This window comes from Phaseolus vulgaris, chromosome 2 (assembly GCF_051622355.1).
Source record: "Phaseolus vulgaris cultivar YP4 chromosome 2, ASM5162235v1, whole genome shotgun sequence".
In the NCBI taxonomy this organism is placed as follows: domain Eukaryota; kingdom Viridiplantae; phylum Streptophyta; class Magnoliopsida; order Fabales; family Fabaceae; genus Phaseolus; species Phaseolus vulgaris.
In genome coordinates, this window is record NC_143499.1 from 48685485 (window position 1) to 48706576 (window position 21092).

General features: G+C 32.1%; 3 protein-coding genes and 3 non-coding genes across 21 annotated transcripts; 1 reads left to right on the forward strand and 5 right to left on the reverse strand.

Moving 5' to 3' along the window:
* Nucleotides 1-288: 288 nt before the first annotated feature.
* LOC137812895 (uncharacterized) lies at nucleotides 289-4467 on the reverse strand. Of its 6 annotated transcripts, none has more exons than XR_016518920.1 (9): nucleotides 4346-4466; nucleotides 3962-4135; nucleotides 3292-3694; nucleotides 2904-3163; nucleotides 2747-2815; nucleotides 2200-2256; nucleotides 1802-1915; nucleotides 1638-1713; nucleotides 289-1534 (listed from the first exon to the last, which is right to left on the reverse strand). XR_016518920.1 is itself a non-coding variant. In XM_068615145.2 (9 exons), exons 1-9 carry the CDS (start codon nucleotides 4384-4386, stop codon nucleotides 592-594), a joined length of 2076 nt encoding a protein of 691 aa, XP_068471246.2. In that variant the 5' UTR covers nucleotides 4387-4467; the 3' UTR covers nucleotides 289-591. The 6 variants fall into 6 exon arrangements, 4 of the variants coding, with proteins under 4 accessions (XP_068471246.2, XP_090155333.1, XP_068471247.2 ...); XR_016518921.1 differs by having other exon boundaries at nucleotides 289-1539; XM_068615145.2 differs by having other exon boundaries at nucleotides 1802-1854; nucleotides 4346-4467.
* A 1258-nt stretch (nucleotides 4468-5725) lies between these two features.
* On the reverse strand, nucleotides 5726-13369 carry LOC137812896 (carbon catabolite repressor protein 4 homolog 3). Of its 10 annotated transcripts, none has more exons than XM_090299212.1 (12): nucleotides 12886-13369; nucleotides 12389-12454; nucleotides 12092-12144; nucleotides 11919-12000; nucleotides 8804-8894; nucleotides 8239-8331; nucleotides 8114-8146; nucleotides 7875-7987; nucleotides 7009-7111; nucleotides 6655-6740; nucleotides 6478-6562; nucleotides 5726-6156 (listed from the first exon to the last, which is right to left on the reverse strand). In XM_090299212.1, exons 4-12 carry the CDS (start codon nucleotides 11942-11944, stop codon nucleotides 6040-6042), a joined length of 747 nt encoding a protein of 248 aa, XP_090155338.1. In that variant the 5' UTR covers nucleotides 11945-12000; nucleotides 12092-12144; nucleotides 12389-12454; nucleotides 12886-13369; the 3' UTR covers nucleotides 5726-6039. The 10 variants fall into 10 exon arrangements, with proteins under 10 accessions (XP_090155338.1, XP_090155337.1, XP_090155336.1 ...); XM_090299211.1 differs by having other exon boundaries at nucleotides 5726-6153; nucleotides 7003-7111; XM_090299210.1 differs by having other exon boundaries at nucleotides 7003-7111.
* A 1122-nt stretch (nucleotides 13370-14491) lies between these two features.
* Nucleotides 14492-18048, reverse strand: LOC137812897 (Peptidyl-tRNA hydrolase family protein). 2 transcript variants are annotated; one of them, XM_068615150.2, is made up of 8 exons: nucleotides 17618-18048; nucleotides 17445-17529; nucleotides 16630-16697; nucleotides 16244-16294; nucleotides 16061-16134; nucleotides 15210-15268; nucleotides 15051-15127; nucleotides 14492-14961 (listed from the first exon to the last, which is right to left on the reverse strand). In XM_068615150.2, exons 1-8 carry the CDS (start codon nucleotides 17867-17869, stop codon nucleotides 14848-14850), a joined length of 780 nt encoding a protein of 259 aa, XP_068471251.2. In that variant the 5' UTR covers nucleotides 17870-18048; the 3' UTR covers nucleotides 14492-14847. The 2 variants fall into 2 exon arrangements, with proteins under 2 accessions (XP_068471251.2, XP_090155342.1); XM_090299216.1 differs by having other exon boundaries at nucleotides 17614-17955.
* On the reverse strand, nucleotides 18006-18077 carry TRNAD-GUC (transfer RNA aspartic acid (anticodon GUC)). Its single transcript has one exon. It is a non-coding gene; the product is annotated as a tRNA-Asp (tRNA).
* A 131-nt stretch (nucleotides 18078-18208) lies between these two features.
* Nucleotides 18209-18280, reverse strand: TRNAD-GUC (transfer RNA aspartic acid (anticodon GUC)). The gene has a single exon. It is a non-coding gene; the product is annotated as a tRNA-Asp (tRNA).
* A 2438-nt stretch (nucleotides 18281-20718) lies between these two features.
* TRNAD-GUC (transfer RNA aspartic acid (anticodon GUC)) lies at nucleotides 20719-20790 on the forward strand. The gene has a single exon. It is a non-coding gene; the product is annotated as a tRNA-Asp (tRNA).
* The last annotated feature ends 302 nt before the right edge of the window (nucleotides 20791-21092 follow it).

A 21092-nucleotide genomic window follows, 5' to 3' on the forward strand; every position in this document is an offset into this window, starting at 1 on the left:
TTTTAAAAATTTATCGTTATAGACGAAAATTTATTTAAAAAATAATTCAATATCCCATTCATATATAAATAAATGCAATATACAAATTATTGGATCAATTTGTTTAATTTTAATAAAACTTAAAATGGATATATAATCAAACAGTTGGTTTGATAAAATTATTTTATCATATAAAATTGGTAGTTATCAATATAATTTGTTCTTGTATAATATAAAATTTACCTTCAGTTTTCATTCAATCAAATGTATTAATTGAAAAAATACATTCCGAAGCTATGATAATATGAATGCACATAACCCAGTCGCATAAATTTCCACAACCATCAGGTTAACTACCAACATACAACAACTATCTTTTTTCTCTGACGCGACGGTTCCATAGAGTCAGAGAGTTGAGACTATTCTACAATGTATTCCAACATTGTTTTTTAAGGTCTTCTCCAAAACATAAACAAAACACCGAATAAAAAAGAGAGATAAGATTTAATGGAGGAGATAAAAAAGAGACCAGACAGGTATTATACAGCTCCATCTGACAGTGCTATACACAGCAAAACTCATGAGTAGGAAATAATATGTATAGATATACCTTTACCCACTTACTAAAGCCTGTCCTTTCCTCCTCGATCTTGGAGGCCTTTGATTTACTTGATGATCCTTTGAATTGGGCTCCACCAGCAGCAAACGTGACATAACATATGACAAAAGCTCTTCACGGTGAGAGAAGGTAAAATCCAAATGCGCATATTCAAACTCATTATATGAGACATCCACACCAGCATCCTTCATCAATTTATAGTGTCTCTTTACCATTGAAGATCGTATTACCGTGTCTCTCTGACCAGCAACCAGATCAACAGGAATGTCGATGAGTCCATAGTGTTCACCCAAGTCCAAAGGCTCAGGGGAACCATATATTTTCATATTATATGCACTGCCATAATCAAACATTATAAATCTTCTAGTACGCTTTATCTGTGCAAGATGGAGAGCAACACCAAACGATACTCCTGGCATATCATTCATGTTGTAATGTGGTAATCCTAAAACCCCAACCCAATTTGAGCTGTCCCCGCCAGTAACATAACCTACTAAAGTTTGAACCAATCCTCCAACTGCAGGTAGGTTTTGCAGGTCCCTAGCTAACTTGTTAACCAGCATACGGAAAAACCTGGTTGGAATGTAGAAGGCTGGGAAAATACGAGACAAAATAGGGCCCAGTAAAAACAATACATGCTCCATCACAGACAAGACCAGGTTTGAGTCATGATGAAAACCAGCAGGTGATAACAAAACCAATCTTGAAAGTCTATGGGGCTTTGATTGTAACCTACGCGTAACAACATATATTAATATAGAAGCTCCTCCCAAACTATGACAAATTGCACAGAGCTTGTAAAGCTGATCATCATTACTTTCCTGCTCACTATCGAGCTTACTAAGCCTCAATTCAGCAGTTTTTACTTGATGGATTTTCTCGATCAAAGCAGGAATATCCTCCGTCCCATATTCATTGATGGAGTACTTCCAATATCTGCACTACATCGATGTCACAGGAATGAAGAGTACGTTAAATATAAACTACTTTGTATAAGACAACACAAGACAAATGAAAAGGTTTTGCTTTGAGCACTTACTCACGAGAGGAGATATTCTTTTTGACATGTTCCCTAGAAACCAAACCGCGAATATTTCCCAGAAATACATCATAGCCTGGTAATAAACAAACGTACATGTAATAACTCTTCAAAAACAGATATTTTCTTGAGAAGCGCATACTATCTTGACTGATGTAACAAACCTTGATCAAAGGCTGCAAAGGCGGGAGAGCCAACAACACCGTTAGATACCCAACTGAACCAAAAAATTTTAACTTATTAGACTACCACTACTGATCATTCTGGCATCCAAGCAACTGAAACAATAGAAAAAAAAATTCAAGACTCAGAGGGTGGGAATAAGGTACAGAACAGAGGATGCAGGGTAAAATCTAAACAGAAAAGCTCACCAGTCCTATATGTCATGCCAAGATTACAACTAATAAAGGATAAAGGATTCAGTCGACCGTATACTTAAAAATATGATGCAACACAAATTTACCCAACCACCATACAGGTCTCTACTTCACATTCACATGAAAAGAAATACTCAATAAATTAAACACAAACTAATAAAGATTGAGACAGCAACACTACTCACCCCATTGATGAATCAAAGATTCCATGCTGAAGATAAACAGCTTTACGTGCATATCGCCTGTGAAGTTAGATTACAGACATTAGACTGTACACAAAGCAATAACAATAATCAAGTCTCCCTATTGTCATTTCTTATATTGTTGATATAAATATGTCATAATTATATATATTCTGAATGATAAAATTCTGTTATAGCTTTCAAAACCCTCTAGCTTTACACATGATTGAGTCCTGATGCCAATAGTACTATATTTATGCCAGGAATGAACCACAGCTTTGAAAAGAATTATAACTACCAGAAAAAGACGCATATGAGATTCAATTCACTCCATACAACAATACAAAAAAAAATTTGAGATCAAAAGATGTCAAATAGTCAATTAGTATTATGCATGATGTCTCCAACTGTGCAGTGATTCTCACTGGATAACCAGATGGGGCGCATTTAATTTTAATATTGGAAATATCACAGTAAGTTCAAAATCAAAGAGGGTGGATATTTACACTTACGGAGGTCCATACATTTCTCTAAAAAATGTCTAATTTACCTAGGAATTCTTTCTAGAAGAAGAACATATCCATCGGGAGTGATCACATGAATAGCTTCATATGGATACCTTGAGAATTAAAAGTACAAGTCGTTAATTGGACCAGCAAGATCATGAAACAAAAAAGGATTGGTGTAAACGAAAGTCTTTACTTTACCCTAGCTCTGTTATTACATCTTGACATGTTCGGGCATCTGTGTTCAGAGATGAACGAAAACTGGTATTCCTGTCTGCAGGTGCTGAAGAAACAGTGGCATCCTCAACGACATCATTATCAACTAAAACGCGTCTTTCATGAGATGAAAACAACTTGAATAAAGTTCCAAAAGCTTCCGATGGGGAAAAGAGAATATGTATAGACTTGTGAATAGCATCAAAAACAGCTTCTATAAATATCTCCATGGCCAAATGAAGATCCTGATTGAAAACCAAGAAAGAAAAAAGAGAAACACAAAAGTTATATACTCGAGATTCGTCTGCTAAAGCATAAATATACGGTCAGAAAAAACAACATGAAGTAATAAGGATAGAAGTTGATGCTCAACCTCTATGACCCCACGTCTCCTATCAGTGGCACGATGAATAATTTGATCCTTGAGGCTTTGCACTCTATTGGGTGCATGTTGTTGTGAATGGTGTTGACAGACAGAGATAGCCCGCGGTTTTGACAACCCAGAATAAACTAATTGGAAAAGACGAAATGGAAGCCCCAGCAAGAACTGTATAGGAACCAATATCCAATCCGTCTGATGCCTACCATAATCAGTAAAAGTAGCTTCGGAGGCTCTAGAACTTTGAGATAAGGGAGATTGAGGATATTCTTCATATTCATCACTGTCTTCTTCTTCTTCATCATCTTCTTCTTCTTCTCCAGATGAATATTCTAGGCTTGATACATCAGAATCCACAGAAAGCTCATGAATAAACTGATTGAAAGAGGACGCGCCACTAAAAGCAAAGCAAGGGAAACAATGTCAAGAACCGTGTACAAGATTAAAGACAGGGCACTTTATACAATTGTGAATGATCATCCCAAATGTAATCCAATGCAAATTATAAACAATTTAAAAAATATATTCAAAACAAAGAGCAGTACAAAAGTATATTACACATGAAATGAAAAACACCGAACACGTCTATTTCTCATATGATATGATAGAAACAAGATTTCAGAAAGACATATTTCACAAAACCATAATGAAAAATGGAACTTACTTTTCCATCCAACGTGGAAAGTGTGGTCCACGAAAAGTGGGCCTGAGCTCCCAACCCTGAATACCTTCAAGTATATTAGCTTTCCCAGGTAGCAGTGCCAACACTAGAGCTGAGACACCATTGATCACTCCCACAACATTGTTCAACGACTCATAAGTAATCGTCTTCACCGACCTGCACCAAAATTTAAATTTGGCCACTCATGCAATTAAATTCACAAAAAAATCAGATAGATTTCAGCACAGAATCCAATATGCTCTAAAGCAACAATTAACATTAAAGCATTTAGATTAAAAAATGATTAGTTCGATAAGTTTAATTAAGCATAATGTTATGACAATGGAATGGAACAGCGAGAGCGAGATAGAAGAGAAAGGTTGTTACTCTTTAGTAACAGCGAGAACGTCGTCAACAAAACGTTGCATGCTGAATGGTTAGGTTCAGAATTTGAGAATCATGGAAATGCAGAGAGAGAGATCGATTCCATTCGTTTCTTCGGTTGCGTTGCGAGGGAAACTTAGAGCAGGGTTAAGTCGGTGAGGGCATTCAACAGTCACTCTCTCAGATTCCACGTGGCGCTCTGATTGCGACTCAGTGATTCGTCTCCGTCTGTTCTCACCGTCCGATCAGAGCGTCGACTTTTCTATGCAATACATCATGTCCTTACACGTGGCTTAAGGACAGGGCCTTTCTCCTTTGCTTAATAATAATGGCTCATACTAATAAAGTAATGACTAGTAATAATTTGACACCTAAATAACGTCCATTTGATGTTTTATTATTTTACATAAATAACTGTGTCAAAAAATCATTTTTTAAAATAATATAATCTCAAATATTTGTAAAATAGATTATTTTTTGATATAATTTATGCATTTAATTGTTAATTTTTTTCATAATAATAGATTGAATAAACATTGGAAAAAAATGATACAGATAAATATTGAAAAATGTAACATGATAAGTTTTCATATAAGAGAAATAATTCTAATAAAGTGCAAGATTATCTTTATGCTTTTTTATCAGTCTCAAGTGTAAAATACCCAAATGTCTTCATATATTTTTCACGTTATTTTTTAGTGAAACACATGATTATTTGTCCAAATAAATTGATCAAAGAACAGAAAGTAGAAAAGTCTTTTGCCTTATATATTTCCAATATCATTAATAATACGTTTTGTAAATTCCAAAACATATCAATTAAATATCAAAAGTTTTGCATCAAGTTTTAGATTTTGTAAAATTTTATTTAAAAAATATTTTTATGTATTTTAAAATATATTTGATTATGTGAATATGTTTAATGGATAATTATTTTTTTATTACTTAATTAAAAAAATAATTTATTAATTGAAAAATAATTGTTTTTACATATTAAATTATATAATTAAAATCAATAATTTAAACTTAATTTATAAGATTTCAGAATTTAGATTATAACTTCATTGTAATATAAAATTATAATTACTAAATTAAAGATATAATAAAATTACATATGCATTGTCTTATGATATATATATTACGTGATTTTATTTGTTATATAATAATGAGATAATTAAATATATTTGTTATTATATATTATATTGAAGTTATATGTAACTAAAATAATTTAATTGTATAAATTAAACACTTTAATACTTAATTTTCATTTTCTTAAGTTTTAATGATTATGTTCACTTTTACCAATAATTCAATTTCTATTAAATTTTTTGTTGCATTTATAAATTTTAAATTTTTATTGTTTTTTTTATCAACAATAAAAAAAAAAATAAATAAAAAATAAATAAATATGAATCACTTTAGGGATGATTCAACCCTTATACATAAACTTAATCATAACCTTCATAACAAGACTTGCTCAAAAAACAACCTAAACAGAACTCTTCTAACTAACTCAGAAGAAGACATCTAGGAGTTTAGGGTTTAAGATTTAGGATAAAAAATTATTGCAAGAAATTGAAACTTAAAACGAAAAATTACAACCTATTTCAACAAATTTGAGCTAAGGTAAGTAAATCATTCAAAGTAAACTATAAGTAAACAAGGAAAGTAAAAACCGGTAACGCTTAGCCATTTTCTTATGACTGCTGATTGTTAGGCTCTTCAATATCAACTATAGCTGCTGGTGCTGCTTCATTGTTGGTAACTGAGAAAGTAAATTCAGAAACCAAGGCCAAATGGTCACTTCCCACCTTCTATTAATCAAGGAAAAGACTGGTTAGCTGGTGAAAAATTATGTTTAAACATTTGAATTCAAGGTGTAAAAGAATTGAACTGTAGAGTGTAGACTATGTAGTTTGATAAGATGGAGAAGTGCTAAGTTTTCCATTACACCTATTTCAATTCAAAAGGTCTATAAAACCGCGATCGTAATGCTATGAATGAAACCTTTTTTGGACAAATGGTGAGACTCTCCCAATCCATAGAGAATTACCAACGTTAAAGCCTTAACATCTTAAATGTTAAACCTAGTGCATTCTTGATCACTTAGTAGATTGAAAACCTAGCAGGAATACCTTGCATGGGAGGCCACCTTCCCTTAGGAGATCACTTATTGAAACAGTATCAAGAACTCTAGTAGGTACAATACCGTCCGAGTACCTGCATCAAGTGCAGTCAATCTCATACTTCAGTATTTGCAATCAATAAGGCCATAACCATAATAACCAAAATATTTGGCAGGGTTTGATTACCATAAATAATCTACAGTGCCAAGAAACTTTGAGTGATAGGAAGTTGCCAAGGGTTCACCATTGAATCCCCGTGTACTTGTTGAACCCTGAAAAGCTTTACAACTTTACTATTCTGTTGGCACGGGCTAGGGGGATTGAATGTAGAAAGAGATGATGTTTTGACAATCCTCAGAGTTATATACAACTTTTGATATGAAGAGTTTAATATAAATATATATAATAAAAAATAAATTTATAATTAAATTATATGAAAAATAAGGTTGTAATGTAGTTGTATAAACAAGATGGATTATCAAAATACCCAAATCATATATAACAACAATGGGTTGCAAGTGAATAATTAGGTACATTAACTGTGGCATACGAACTATTCAGCTTCAGTGGATGCACAGCCAAATGACGTTGAGAATCTCCGGTTGCTATTTTTATCTCTTCATCTGTCCAGCATTTTAACAAGCTGGAAACAGTAGGTTGAGAGCATCATACTTAGATAAAACTGAATAGCACAAGAAATTTCAAAAAACACGCATTCTTTGCGATTAGCAGATGAGAAAGTGAAAGCACAATTGTATTGTTGGTCAATAATATAAAACTCTACTGAGAAAAAAGATCATAACGTTTAATTTATAGCACACTAAATCTGCCAAAATGCATGTCTCGTGCAACAGTGTTAAATTCATATTTATGAAAGGTATTAAAAACATCTATAGAAATTATCTCAAGAAAATAATAAAAAGTGGCCAAAAATGGAAAAGGGTGAAAAGTTTCTAAACACTAACGTAGAACACACAAAAAAAAGCGATAGTGATGAGAATGCAAAACTATCTCATCTTAAAATTGTATTCAAAGTCAGGTCTATTACACGCATACCCTGTCACCTTATATCACGCACACCTGCATTGTAGCTTTCCAAAGGTAAAATTCTATTGTTAAGACTTTTCTAAGGCAAAAATACTTATGGAGAAGCTAGAGGAGGAAGCTGTTAGAAAAGAAAAATAGAAAGCAGCAACTATGCCATTAAAAGGTGTAAAATCCTTCAACCACTGAATTTTCTTTCTTTTGAGTCTCCTTAAGCTCAGCCGTCGCAAGCTTTTGAAAAAGTTGAGGTGCACAAGTTATTTTTAACTTATGCAAGAAATTTGATTAATTTTACCTCATTAATTTATTCTATTTTTCTTCAATGAGTGCTTCACTTAAAAATCATCCAGAAGAAAAAGTACCTATCTTGGGTGACAACTGGACCAACTGTTTCTTTATTCTCCCATATAACTTGAGCAGGACGACACCGTTTCTGTCCAGATAATTCCTTTTTGTCATACAGCTTGACATTAAGCTGCAATTGCAAATCACACCCAGTTTCAAGTGAGCGTCTTCAACAATACTACTTGCTTGTATTCACAGCATGAAATCTTATCATCATGCCAGTATCAAAAACCAATATAAGGTGAATGTGATATACCTCAGATGATGACAAAAACTTGTATATTCCACTCTGTGGAAGAACAATAAAAGAAGAGAATTCAGTATGTAAAAAATGAACACAAACTAAATGAAAAATACTGTCTATTTTCTGGAATATGGCACCTGAGGAGTACTATTAAAATCACCAGCTAGCACAACAGGGATATTACCCCATTTTTCCGAGAGATACTGTGCTCTTGATGAGAGAAAACGAATCTGCAATATTAAATATTTCAATTTCAATCAGCCAATTCAAGGAAAGCAAATCTGACTTGACTATTGAAAAATAAGGTGAAATACCTAGTCGACTGTATTTCTTATTTCTTATAGATAACATAAGCCCTTTTGAATTAGGAGTTAGTAGTTATCTCAACTGATCTGCTAGTAGCTTTTTACAAGATGAAAAATTGATAAACTGAGAAGAGAATTGTCAATTGATAAAAAAGAGGAAGGAACTGTGAAAAGGTGATAAAAAACAACACATGCAAACAGTATGTGAGCAATTAATGCTTGAAACCATATTCAATTGTATCAAGAAATATCTCATATTATACAGACTTCTTGAATATTTTTTGAATTTAATAAACAAAATTCGGCATAAATGTTAATTTCCAAAAGATTGTTAGCTATAATAGAGGAAAGACATTTAACTAAAATTTTCTTTGAAATGGGTGAATAAAACACTTACTTGACCTAATTTAACTTCTCCCTTGTTTGGGTTGTAAAGTACATGGATGTTACCAACTATCAGTCTTCTTGAGTAAGATTCACACATCTGCCTGTACAAGATGAAGTTAGAAATACAAATGACGACATGCAATATGACAATATTTACAATAATAAAACTAAGGCAAAAAGGATAGCTGCTGTTTGTGTTCAAAACTTGAGTAAGGTAATATATTATAAAAAGCAAAGGTGCCCAAAGGATTTGTCCTTCGCAAAGAGTCAATGTTCAATTGACAATGACAAGAAATCTCCCTCTCATCTGTCCTTCTACCCCTATTTGTATCTAACTTACCCCTCTAACTAACTAACAAACGAACTCATTAATAGTCTAACTATCTTAACTCCTCCTTCTCCTTATATCCTAAGGATACTACCTCTTCCTCCCAAAAATGAACCTAGTCATTAAGGTTGAAATTGTGGAAGCTAGGTCCTCCCAAAAGAAAAAATCTAGAATTCTTCTTCACTGGTTGAAACTAAAATCAAATGTACCAATAAGCTCGTGGATCACCGTGGTGTTTTTCCCCGTAGGCTTGTGACCTGGATTTCCAATGAAAGTTTCACCAGACTAAACTTGGTGAGAATCAACACCCTTTTTATTCATCTGTCTAAACTGCCTGCATTTCTTGTTCAGTAAGCACTACATCTCCTCAGCCATATAGGGTGTCAATTATGTCCCCTTTCAGTTTCGGGCTTGCTTGAATACACTATTTCAGCCCAAGCACTATACGTCTTTCCAAACGGACTAACCTCAATTTGAGCATGGCCGTTTAGGTTTAAAATGAGACCCAAATGATGAAAGAATGTCCGTTCTGTCCTTCTGCTTTCATCCCCCTCGGGAGAGCACCGTTGCTGTCAACACCACCCATGATTGCTCCTCCGATAGCAACCCACTAACCGCCATATGTAAGCTAGCTTCTGTTTCCTCCCGTGGTGGTGAATGTTTGTTTGAGTGGGCACTAAGTAAATTGTATTCAGTGGTTACTGTCTCCAACTTCTGACGTTTGCAGTTCCAACGATGACAGTTTGGTCAGTATGATAAAAATCCATATCTCCTTCGAAGTTGATACCCATACTTTGACTGTAGTTGCTGTCTATCCTTGGCCTGATTGTGACTCCCACATCACCTTTTCCTCCATTTTCTTGTTTCTTAGTTACCCGAATATGATTTTTAAGACATGAATCCTGTAATTTCTATATTGACTTCATCTTCTACACCTTGCAGAACTTTTCTATATTGACTTCGTCACTCGTCTTTCTTGCCGGAGAACAGATTCTGTCACCACACACCACATTGTCATTTTGGAGTTCTCATCGCTTTATGTCATTTCACCAAGATTTAGGACGCTGATCTTGCCCTTTGCCATGGTTATCCCTTATTTCTTGATTGATGTCTCTACTTCTTGGATGTGGTTTTCCATCTCAATTTACTCTTCTTGCTTGAAGATCATCAATTCTTCAAAGGTGTGGCTACCATAGCTCTCTCTGAATCTTTTGGTTAAAGTTGTAGAAAATGATTCCCAATCTGAATATGGGTTCTCTTAGCACCAAGAATAGAACCAAGGCATCGCCACTCCCTCCATGCTGATGAATTCCAATTTCAAGGAATCAGAAGAGAAGATTTCTAGAACCTCAAAGAATTTCTCGCCTCTTACAATCCACCCAATGGGATCCCCTGCAAAGAATGGCAATTTCACCTTCATATATCCGCAATGTACACCCCCTCTATCTCTAATAACACTGGCCCTCCCCTTCAGATCCGGTAGGTCTAATTGTTGGGAACTAGGAATTGAAATAAGAAAGAAAAGAAATATTAATTCTTTTGAATAGAGTGAAGGAGAAGAACAATGAATAAGAGAGAAAACTTCAAGTGTTTTCCCTGCGGAATCAATACAATCTCCTATCATTCTTCCTCATTTATATCTAACTAACTCACTTATGGACTAACTGATTAATATTCTAACGGTTGAAACTAACTCTTCCTTCTCCTTATATTTGTCAGTATTCCAGCTGGTACTCACTTTTGTAAAGACTAGTACGTTTATTACAGGACAGTCTGCCGAATACTTTTAAAATCATAAAACAAAATAATCAAGAGACCAGACCCTAGAGACATCCCCCATTCTACTGATCTAAACTAGCAAAATAGGTCAGCCCCCAATGAATAGATTTAAATAGTCCATAAAATGAATTAAATTGAGAAAATAGTGACTTAATTTATAGCAAACCAATTTAAGCTTAATCTGTTCTTGCAATTTCTGGAATTAGATTGAGTTAACTTGTAGGCTCAAACTACTCAGATTTTAAAATAATAATTATAATTTAAAAATATTATTTTATTAAAATATATACCTTGATTAAAATTTATATATCAAATCATTATATTTAAAAATTAAATTTACTTTTATTTATGTTACTTAAAATTAAAAATTCACTTTTATTTATCATTTTCAATTTACAATTACTTTTTTTTCTTTTTCAAATTGAGGCAAAGTAGCCTATTAACTCGATAAAGAGTTAAATTAGCACAATTTTTTACTCAGTTTGCCAGACCAGACTAAGCGATCCATTTTGTCAGTCCTATAATGTTCCAATTGTCCTAGGTAAACATCTTGTTGGATAGAAACGTTTCACCCATTCAATTGTTTGATGGGATTTCTAATGGACTACACAAGAGCCTCAAGATATTCTTTCCAATGAAAAATAATATTCCCTTATAAGGCATATTTTAGAAGAGATTGACGGTATTTTACAAGACAATTTACAATATTAAATTTCTTTTCTTTAAGTCTCTTATGAGTATGAGTATTTTTTATTAGTGAAAAATGATACAAGAACTTTAAAAGTCATTAACAAAGAGGGTAAATGTAGTAGTACATGGTAAAAGTTTTTAAAAAATTCAATAAACTCAACTAAAATAATTAATTTCATGGGTATATGTCATTATGTTAAAGTGTATTATACATGTCTTATGTTAGTATAATACAAGAACCTAAAATAAAGTTTCAAAATACTCTAAAGGAAGGACCAACCGTGGTCATATCATTAAAAGAAAGGAGCCGACATCAAAGAACGGATACCTCAAAAACTGACAGTTGGGCAACATTATCACGAAGGCCAATGTCCTTAAATTGAATATTCTCTCCTTCTAGTAACCGGAACCTGACAAACATGATGAAAAAGTAATCAAGTCAATGGATTAGATCCATCAATTTTTATCTCAACCCAATTGGGTAGTCACTAGATTAATTACTTATCAGTTTTCCAAAACATGGCACATCCGTCAACTGAATCTCCAGTGCGTCTCTACAGCGCCATGCAAACAATTCATTAGATTCTCAATAAATGTTTGTGCAGTACTACAATGCACAGGATAATGACAAATTTCACAGTAGTATAGAGACTTCAGCATGTTTAATGATTAATGATGAATGGTGCAACTCGAATGAACTAATCTTTATTTTATTTTGACTGAACCAAATTTGATCAAGAAGCTAGTCAGTCAAAACCAGAGTAGAAATCAGAATTCTGAAAGGAAATGAAAATATACCTGATAAGATCCAGCATATCCTGCTTTAACCATAATGTCTGAGACTTCCAAATACTTGTCCACCTCCTGACAATACAATTTCGAATGTTTCAAGTTGGTATAAAAAAATCAAGTCTAACAAACATCAGTAAGTACGTTTAAATACACATTTTGTCTCTCAACAATTTTTTTGTTTCAGATAGGTTTCCTAAGTTGAAATTTTATTACTTGGTCCCCTAAAATATAGACCAAATTGATTCTTCAATCGATTATCTGCAATGACAATATTAATTTTGACTGACATAACAGATATACGACGAGCCATCTCTCAGTTTGTCATGTAATACCAGATTGACCAATTTAGTGTTGTAAATGGACCAGAAACCACTTTGATCTAACAAAAAAACACATGACCAAAACGAAACTTCTTAAACTTAATGTCTTAAACTGAAAGTATAAGTGCCTTTTTTTAGCTTATCAAATATATGAAACAAAATGGAAGGTGAAAAGTTGGTTACTTGTAAGCAGATAATATCAGGGTCCCATCCAAGAAGCTCATCGGAAATAACCCTCTTGCGACGATCCCATTTGATGTAACGAGAAGGAACGTTTACGTATAAATCGGAGTGTTGAGAAGCGTTTCGATCCCCCAGTATGTTGTAAGAGGCCACGCTGAATGTTTCCGGAGACTCCAAAGATTGATCAGATGCTTCCACCCAATGGCGTTTGATTTGGGGAAGGGGACGGAGGTTTCTGTGGGTATATGAATCTGAATGCCATTGGATTTGCGAAGCGATGGGAGCATTGAATTTGATGCAGCTGGGGACAGAGAAGAAGGGGTTGTGTTTGGCGTTGGTGGCTGAGAGTACGAGCCACGACGAAGATGCAGAAAAGGCCATTACTCTCTCTCTCTCTCTCTCCTCTGCCTTGAAATTGAATGAACAACGAAACTCACCTGTAGTTTAGCGCCACAATTCGTTATCTCATCCCACTGTTTATTTTTTCTTTCTTTCTCTCTCTTTAATTAAATATATTTTAAAAAGTTCTTATTCACAGCCTTCTAACTGTTTAATGCAGTGACGTGGTGTAAAAAACTATTTTATTCTTGGGAGTTTCTTACTGCACCCCTACACATTTCTTTCTTTTTTAAAATGCCGAAATTATCCTTTCACAGAATAAGAATTCCATAAAGAAAAAGTATTTTTAGAATAGGAGTTCCGTAAGAGTGTTTCTAAAATAGAAAATTTAGAAGAAAAAAAAATCATTCAGGAATGTCTTTGTTAGAATATTTTTTATTTATTTTTAGATTAATAAATTCAGAATTAATAAAATGTGTTCCAAAATTATTTTGGAAAAAATAATCCGACAATCATTTTTAAGAGGGGGCTAAAACCGTCTTCTTTGAAAGTGATGGAGGTGCAGGAAGAAATTTGTTAAGGTACAGAAAGAAACAACATTTATTCTTTTAACAATTTTCTTAACATTTAACATGAAATATGATATACTTTCTGTCTTTTGAAATTAAAATTGAAAATATCTCGTTCAGATCATTTTTACATAAATACTTGTGAAAAAAGATTAAATTAATTTGGCTTTTCTTGTAAATTAAAGTCAATTTTTTAGAAGGAATTAAATGAGTGAAATCTTGTAAAAATTAAACACAAACCAATTTAACTCGTAACAAAAACACAGCATTCAATCCTTTTTTTTTCAAGAAGTTTATGATATGATGGCTATGATAAAATTTAGGTTATGATTTACCCATTTTGTAATATAGTTAAAATTACTATACAAAATTAAACTGCTACAAGTTTGAATTAAATTTATTTAATTCATTTTCTGGTATTGATTAATTTTGCACAACTATAAATCTAATCATCAATCAAAATATCCATCTACAAAAAAAATAAAATTTATAGTTGGATAGTAATTTAAATTTGAAATTATAATTTCAATTTTCAAAGATAAATTTATCCTAGTTCTACAAGACTAAATTGATTTAATTTTGAGACACAAATAATATCAAACGTATTTAATTTAGTTTAATTAGAATTTTATTTTCATTCAATAATAAATTTCATATAATATCAAATAGTATGTAAGGTGGAGATTATACACAATAACTTTGATTAAGAAATACAGCTTCTTGACCAGACAATCAATAGCTAAAGATGGGATCTCTTACAAACAGATGATGTTATGCATTTGTGTTGGAAAGCTTTAGGATTTAGAGTTTAAAATTAATAAAATACAACAGAATAGTATCTAAACATACTAGTACCTGAAGATTCCAAGTTACAGATTCGAATTCATTGGGCAGAAAATGCTTCTGAAAAAATGGATGAATAATTGCTCAAACATAACTCTGTCGAATAAAAAACAGTGCCTTGAACGAATTTACTCTTTTGAAGTGGTATGTATCTCCTTGCTATACGATCCTGTTTGTACTTGTCAAAAGGATATTCTAAGTAAGCTGTTTCTCAACCTGTTTGCTCCATCTTTTTGGAACTATTAACAAATGTTGCACTTCTATCAAATCCCTCAAGCAAAAGAATCCGCAGAGCTTCTATTCCATCTTGTAATGTAAAATTTAACTGAAAGATAATTTGATGAACATTTAGAACTTCCATGTGTTGCAAAGTTGCAGTTCAGGCTTCAAAAAGAGAACAAAAAAAATACATACCTCTTCTCTTTCCTGTTTAGTGAACGTGCGAAGAACAAATCCTACAGGATCCATTTTACCGGGAGGTCGTCCAATGCCTAATCAGCAACAAAATGGCATGGTATTATAAATTACTGTAATAGAGATTTATTATAAATTATTGAAATGGTATGAAGTTACCAATTCTTAAACGAGGAAAACCAGTATTCCCTTTGAAATGATTAATAACACTCTTCATCCTGCCAAAAAACAAGGAAAATGAAAACAGTGACACTTCATTCTCTTTCAATTTGAAAGAAACAAGGTAAATGGTTATTGTTATATCACCCAGTATAAATTATCATAATAAAAATAGTTAGGCTTTCGGCATGCCTTGCCCTCAGAATATGGCAACCTTCTTTCCGCCCTCTTCCAAAATTTATTGTGAGTTTCTTAAACTTGCACGGTACAAAACCACACAAATCAATTATTTGATGCAGAGACAAGGAAGCTGATTTATCCCTACAACGTATAATTTCAGCAGAGAAAGGGAGTTGTTTACTTTTTTACAATAGTAATTTTTCTAGTTCTCTGTGACTGTGTGCCTGCCATTCATAGTCTTGGTAGTACAGCACAGCAAGTCAGCATCTCAAACACCCTTTGCCCCAAGAGTGAGCGAGGATATTATCTTGATCATTAGACAGACAGCAGAAAATTTAACCACATCCAATGAAAATAAATAGTTCCTTTCCATAACAAGGCATGCAAGTCTAGCATCCCACACAACCTAATATTTTGCCTTGATCTAGTTGAGCATGTAAAAAGATGATTGTATAGCAAAGTATTCTTCAAGCTGAGCATTTCCCTGACCTTGTGGGTGTGACTAAAGGAAGACAAATATAACATTTCAACTTTCAGAAATATGAAGAATCCTGAACTTGCTATTCACAACAAGAATGGACATGATCATTTATAGATTCAAAGGTGCCAAAGCAGGCATACATGCTGTTCCATAGCAAAAAGAGTGTGCATGTAAAGAAAAATATAATTACCCATTGTGGCCTCCATGTCCACCCTTTGGTAGAAGCCGCAATTTAGCAAAAGGTAAATCCAAGTCATCAAAGATCTGAAAAAGAAAATTATTAATATATTACTCAAGCAGACCATCCTTCTAATTTTGCTATATTGCTTCAAAAATAAAAAAGAACAAAGTAGTCATAGCATAGATATTATACCACAAGTACTTGCTTCAGTGGAATCTTGTAGTATGAAACTATGGCCCCAACCTTCAAAATAGATTGAAACACCAGACAATAATAATCAAAATATAATATTTATTACAGTGAATTCTTAGGAAGTGAAGGTCCAACTTGGAATACAGATATGTTATGACAAGCACATGGATATGCAGACAAGGAAAATTAAAAAAAAAACATAGGATACAACATGACTATAATACAATGTATAAGATTAGTATAAATTTAACCTTAAGATACAGACCTTTAAATTAAAAGAAAGAATTGATGTCATAAGAATGAACATGACTTATCACATAGCATAGACAAAACAAAATGCCATTGCTTTAAAACATTTGAACATTATATCGAGATAGCAGACATACAGATTCACCGCTTAAATTCATAAAAGTCTGAGGTTTTGCAAGTATGACTGGTACGTCACCTATTAAACCTGCAATCGGAAAACAACTTCTGTCACAAATAGGAACATACAAATACTTAAATTTTGATCCATTTGCTTTTATCACCAACATTCTGAAATTATGTGGAACCAACCAGTTTCTGTCTACAATATTTGATTATTTATGCGAACAAAAACATAACATGGCAACCACATTAATTGGGTGATTAAATATTGATGGATTCAGGTTTGGCAAGAAACTTCTCTCGCACTTCACACCAACAAAAGTCCTGAATCACAATGTAATGGGGCTTAGCTAAAAAACAAAATTCTCATCATAAACTGAATAAAAATGGTGCTAAAACAGGTGAGTTTGGAATTCAGAGTTCAGACATACATGTTAGACGTATGGCAAGATATATCATAGCTATCAATCCCAAATAGTGGCATAGACTAACCGACCCTAGAACTGATTATAGACAGGTTAAAGTGTACACGTATTTTAGCTTGTGCTATGTACATGCAAGACAGCTCCCAAAAAATTGCCACCTTGCGAGATAAACTTTAAATGCTCGTAATTTTGTACAATGAGATAAGACTCTTCCTTGGTTAGAAGCATTGCAGGAAAAAAAAAGAGCATTCTTCCTTCTTGTGATATCTAGGAGCTAAAAAGAAAGCATATATTTACCAATATTCTAGACTTTGAATTTTAATGCTGACCACTGTCTCTATGAAAAGATAAAACAAATTAATTAAAGAGAAATATTAGAGGCAGGGTTTTGTGAAGGCGTATCTAACCTTTCCCAAACAACGCTTTGAAGGAAACAGAGCTCATAGATATCCCTTCGGCTTCAGCTATGGCATCAACCATCTCAAAGCCCACCTGAAATATAAAGCTCCAAAACAGGTTATAATAATATCAATTTGAAAATGAAAAGATGGAGAGGGTATGAATAGTGTGACTGACAGACATTATGGCGAGTGGCAGCGTACTTTTTGCCAGGATTGCCGAGGCCAACGATCAACCAAGGTGAATTTTCCTTCTTCTTCTCTTTGGACTCCGTCGAAATGGAAGCAGGAGAAGAAGAAGAATTAGAAGAACAATTTTGAATGCTCATAATGCGATGGCGAGAGGAAGAAGATAGAGAGAAAAAGGGCCTTGAATAGCGCCACCCGTGAAAAGGGATTTTCATTGATGATACCCAACAACCACAAATGTTCATCTTTTTCAAACGTCAAAGAAACACAAACATAAATTATAAACCCTAAAGAGAAGAATCGAGGAAGGTGGGTTGGGAAGGAAGGAAGCAGCAAAGATAGGGGGAAAATCAAAGATAAAACGGATAAAAACAAAAACGACGCCGTTGCCGGGGATCGAACCCGGGTCACCCGCGTGACAGGCGGGAATACTTACCACTATACTACAACGACTTATTGATTTCAAAAAGGTTCAATTATAATTTAGATATTATTTTAATTTACTTTTTATTATTATGTTTTTATTACTAATAGCAATTAAACACAAAACGCAAAAGAAGAATAACACAAAAAAAACAAAACGCCGCCGTTGCCGGGGATCGAACCCGGGTCACCCGCGTGACAGGCGGGAATACTCACCACTATACTACAACGACTTGTTGTTTATGATTTTTAATAGATTTTATTACTTGCAAAATTTCTTTTTTAGAAAAGTTATTTTTTATTCCTAATGTTTTTCTTTCTTGCATGGATAAATATGCTTTATTACTGATAAACGTTCTTTTATTTTTATTCCTATGTATTTGTGAGATTCGTATTAAGTAAAAGAACTATTCCTATATAAAATAATATTATTATTTATATATTTATTTTAAATATATATAACTTGCATTGTATTATTTAATAAAAATAAAAATATATAAACTAACACCTTGTTTTTGGTAGCAAAATATGATTAATGTTTATATAAATATCACTGTTTATCTATATATACTACTAACAATCAGGCATTAATATATTCTAATGCGGGCACACCGTATATTAAATATTTATATCGTATGATCATCATGTGTTCATATATATATATATATATATATATATATATATATATATATATATATCCTTCTACAAATAAAAGTATAGTTAATAATGTATAAAACTACTGATATATTATGTGTTTCCACTAGAATATGTCAACATTCTAGAATACATATGTTAAATATTAACATCAACATTTTATTCATAATATTCATAACAATAAATATATCTTAATTCATATAGATGACAATAAATAAATATTTTTTAGTGTTGATTATAACTAAGAAAGATATAAATCCATGATATTTATAACAAATAAATTAGGTTATGATAATACAGATCTGTATAAACATATTTGGGTTAACATTTATCAATAACGTGTAGGTATACATATGTCAATATTTAAAATAAATAAACAGTGATTTTGAGAATTGTTATGTGTCTGCATTGTGAATTCATACACAGGTAAATAAATATATAATTATTATCAATGGTAGAGTGATGTAATTGAATGTGCGTTCATCTCATTAATTTATTATTAAGGTTTCTTGCTCACTTTTTCTTTTTGAATTTGTTTTTGCATGATACTTAGTGTTTATGTAGCACAGACAATAACACATATATACTGATCCAACACGACAAACACGAAAATACGTATAATATCTAAGATGTAGGACATGAGAACACAAATCTATATACATGAATTATATAAATTGACAATAAAGATTTATGTGCACACAAGTATATTTTAGATTATTTTTTGAAGCAAAAAGATGTTTTTCATGACTGATTCAAAAAGGATTTGTTTTTTATTTTTATAATCATAATAAAAATTTATACAATAAATTTAAATTTTTAGAAAATTAATGTATTTTTCTTTTTTTAAATTGTGTTAAAACCGTACTATAATTGTCAGAAATTCAAACAAATATTTTTTAAATTGGACACTTCACGTATACGTGTTCTACAAGTGTTATACGAGTGTCGTGTCCATTTTCCATTTGTCATGATAAATTTAGTATAAGACAAAATAAAATAAAAGGCTTGGGTTGTAATGAGAAATGTACAAAACCAATAAGAAATTGCAAGATTTTTTTTAACACAAAGAACATAATAATATTAAAACAATATTTTTGTTAAAATTGAATTACTAAGCTTGTATAGTTCACTTAATTTTAGTTTCTAACTAAAAAAAGGGATATAATAGAATGAGAAAAATAATAATATGAGCAGTGTTATTAAATAAAATTAAATTACCAAAATTATCCATATCACCATTCTTAAAATTCAAAGTAACCTCAACATCCTTGGCTGTTTGAAAAGAGACAAATTTGTATTCCTAAAACTTTCCACTATTTCTTTGAAACTTTATACTATTTCTTTCATAGATTACTTTGACACTCAAAAGGTCTAGTTTCTCAACAAAGACATCTCTCAAACTGTAATTTTGCTCATAAATTTTAAAGTTACTCATATGATCTTTAAAAAACTATTTGAGAAATACCAAATGAACGAGATACTATATGAATGAATCTTTTTGTTTTGGGTGAAAGGGAAAATTATGATTTTGTAAAGATGATTTCTCATAGATGATTGATGATGTTATAAACAGAATGGAATGAAAGTTAGTATAAAACTGTCAAATAATCCATAATTTTTCCAAAGCACACGTATCAGAGAATAAAATATATATTTTATTTAAATTTAGAAAATTGTTCTCACAACTACTCCAACAATATACTTGATTTAAAACAACAAAACTGATTTAATTATTTTATTTAAATTTTAAATTTAGAAAACTACTCTTGACTATTGTTATACTAATTACAAAATGATAGAATAACTAAAAAAATCTTTAAATATAGAAAACTACTCTTATAATTATAAAATAACAGAATAATAAAAATAAAATAGAAAAAAAAATTATATACACCAAAAATAATTTTAAAGAAAAAACGTCTTTTTATTATAGCCATAGATTTCATAAATATATAAAAACTTAGAAAAATTAGATATTTAAATTTATGATGTACTATTAAACTTTTGGAAACATCAAGTCGTTGTAGTATAGTGGTGAGTATTCCCGCCTGTCACGCGGGTGACCCGGGTTCGATCCCCGGCAACGGCGTTTTACGTTTTTATGTTATTTTTTCTTTTGCGTTTTGTGTTTAGTTGCTATTAATAATAAAGAGTAAACTAAAATAATATATTACAAATATAAAATATAATTAAACCTTTGAAATCAACAAGTCGTTGTAGTATAGTGGTAAGTATTCCCGCCTGTCACGCGGGCCGGGTTCGATCCCCGGCAACGGCGTTTATTTTTTATTATATTATGTGTTTTTTTCTTCTGCATTTGTTTTGCTGTCATAGTAGATTTATGTATATAACCTAAAAAAACAGATTGGTATATATGACTCATTTATCTAT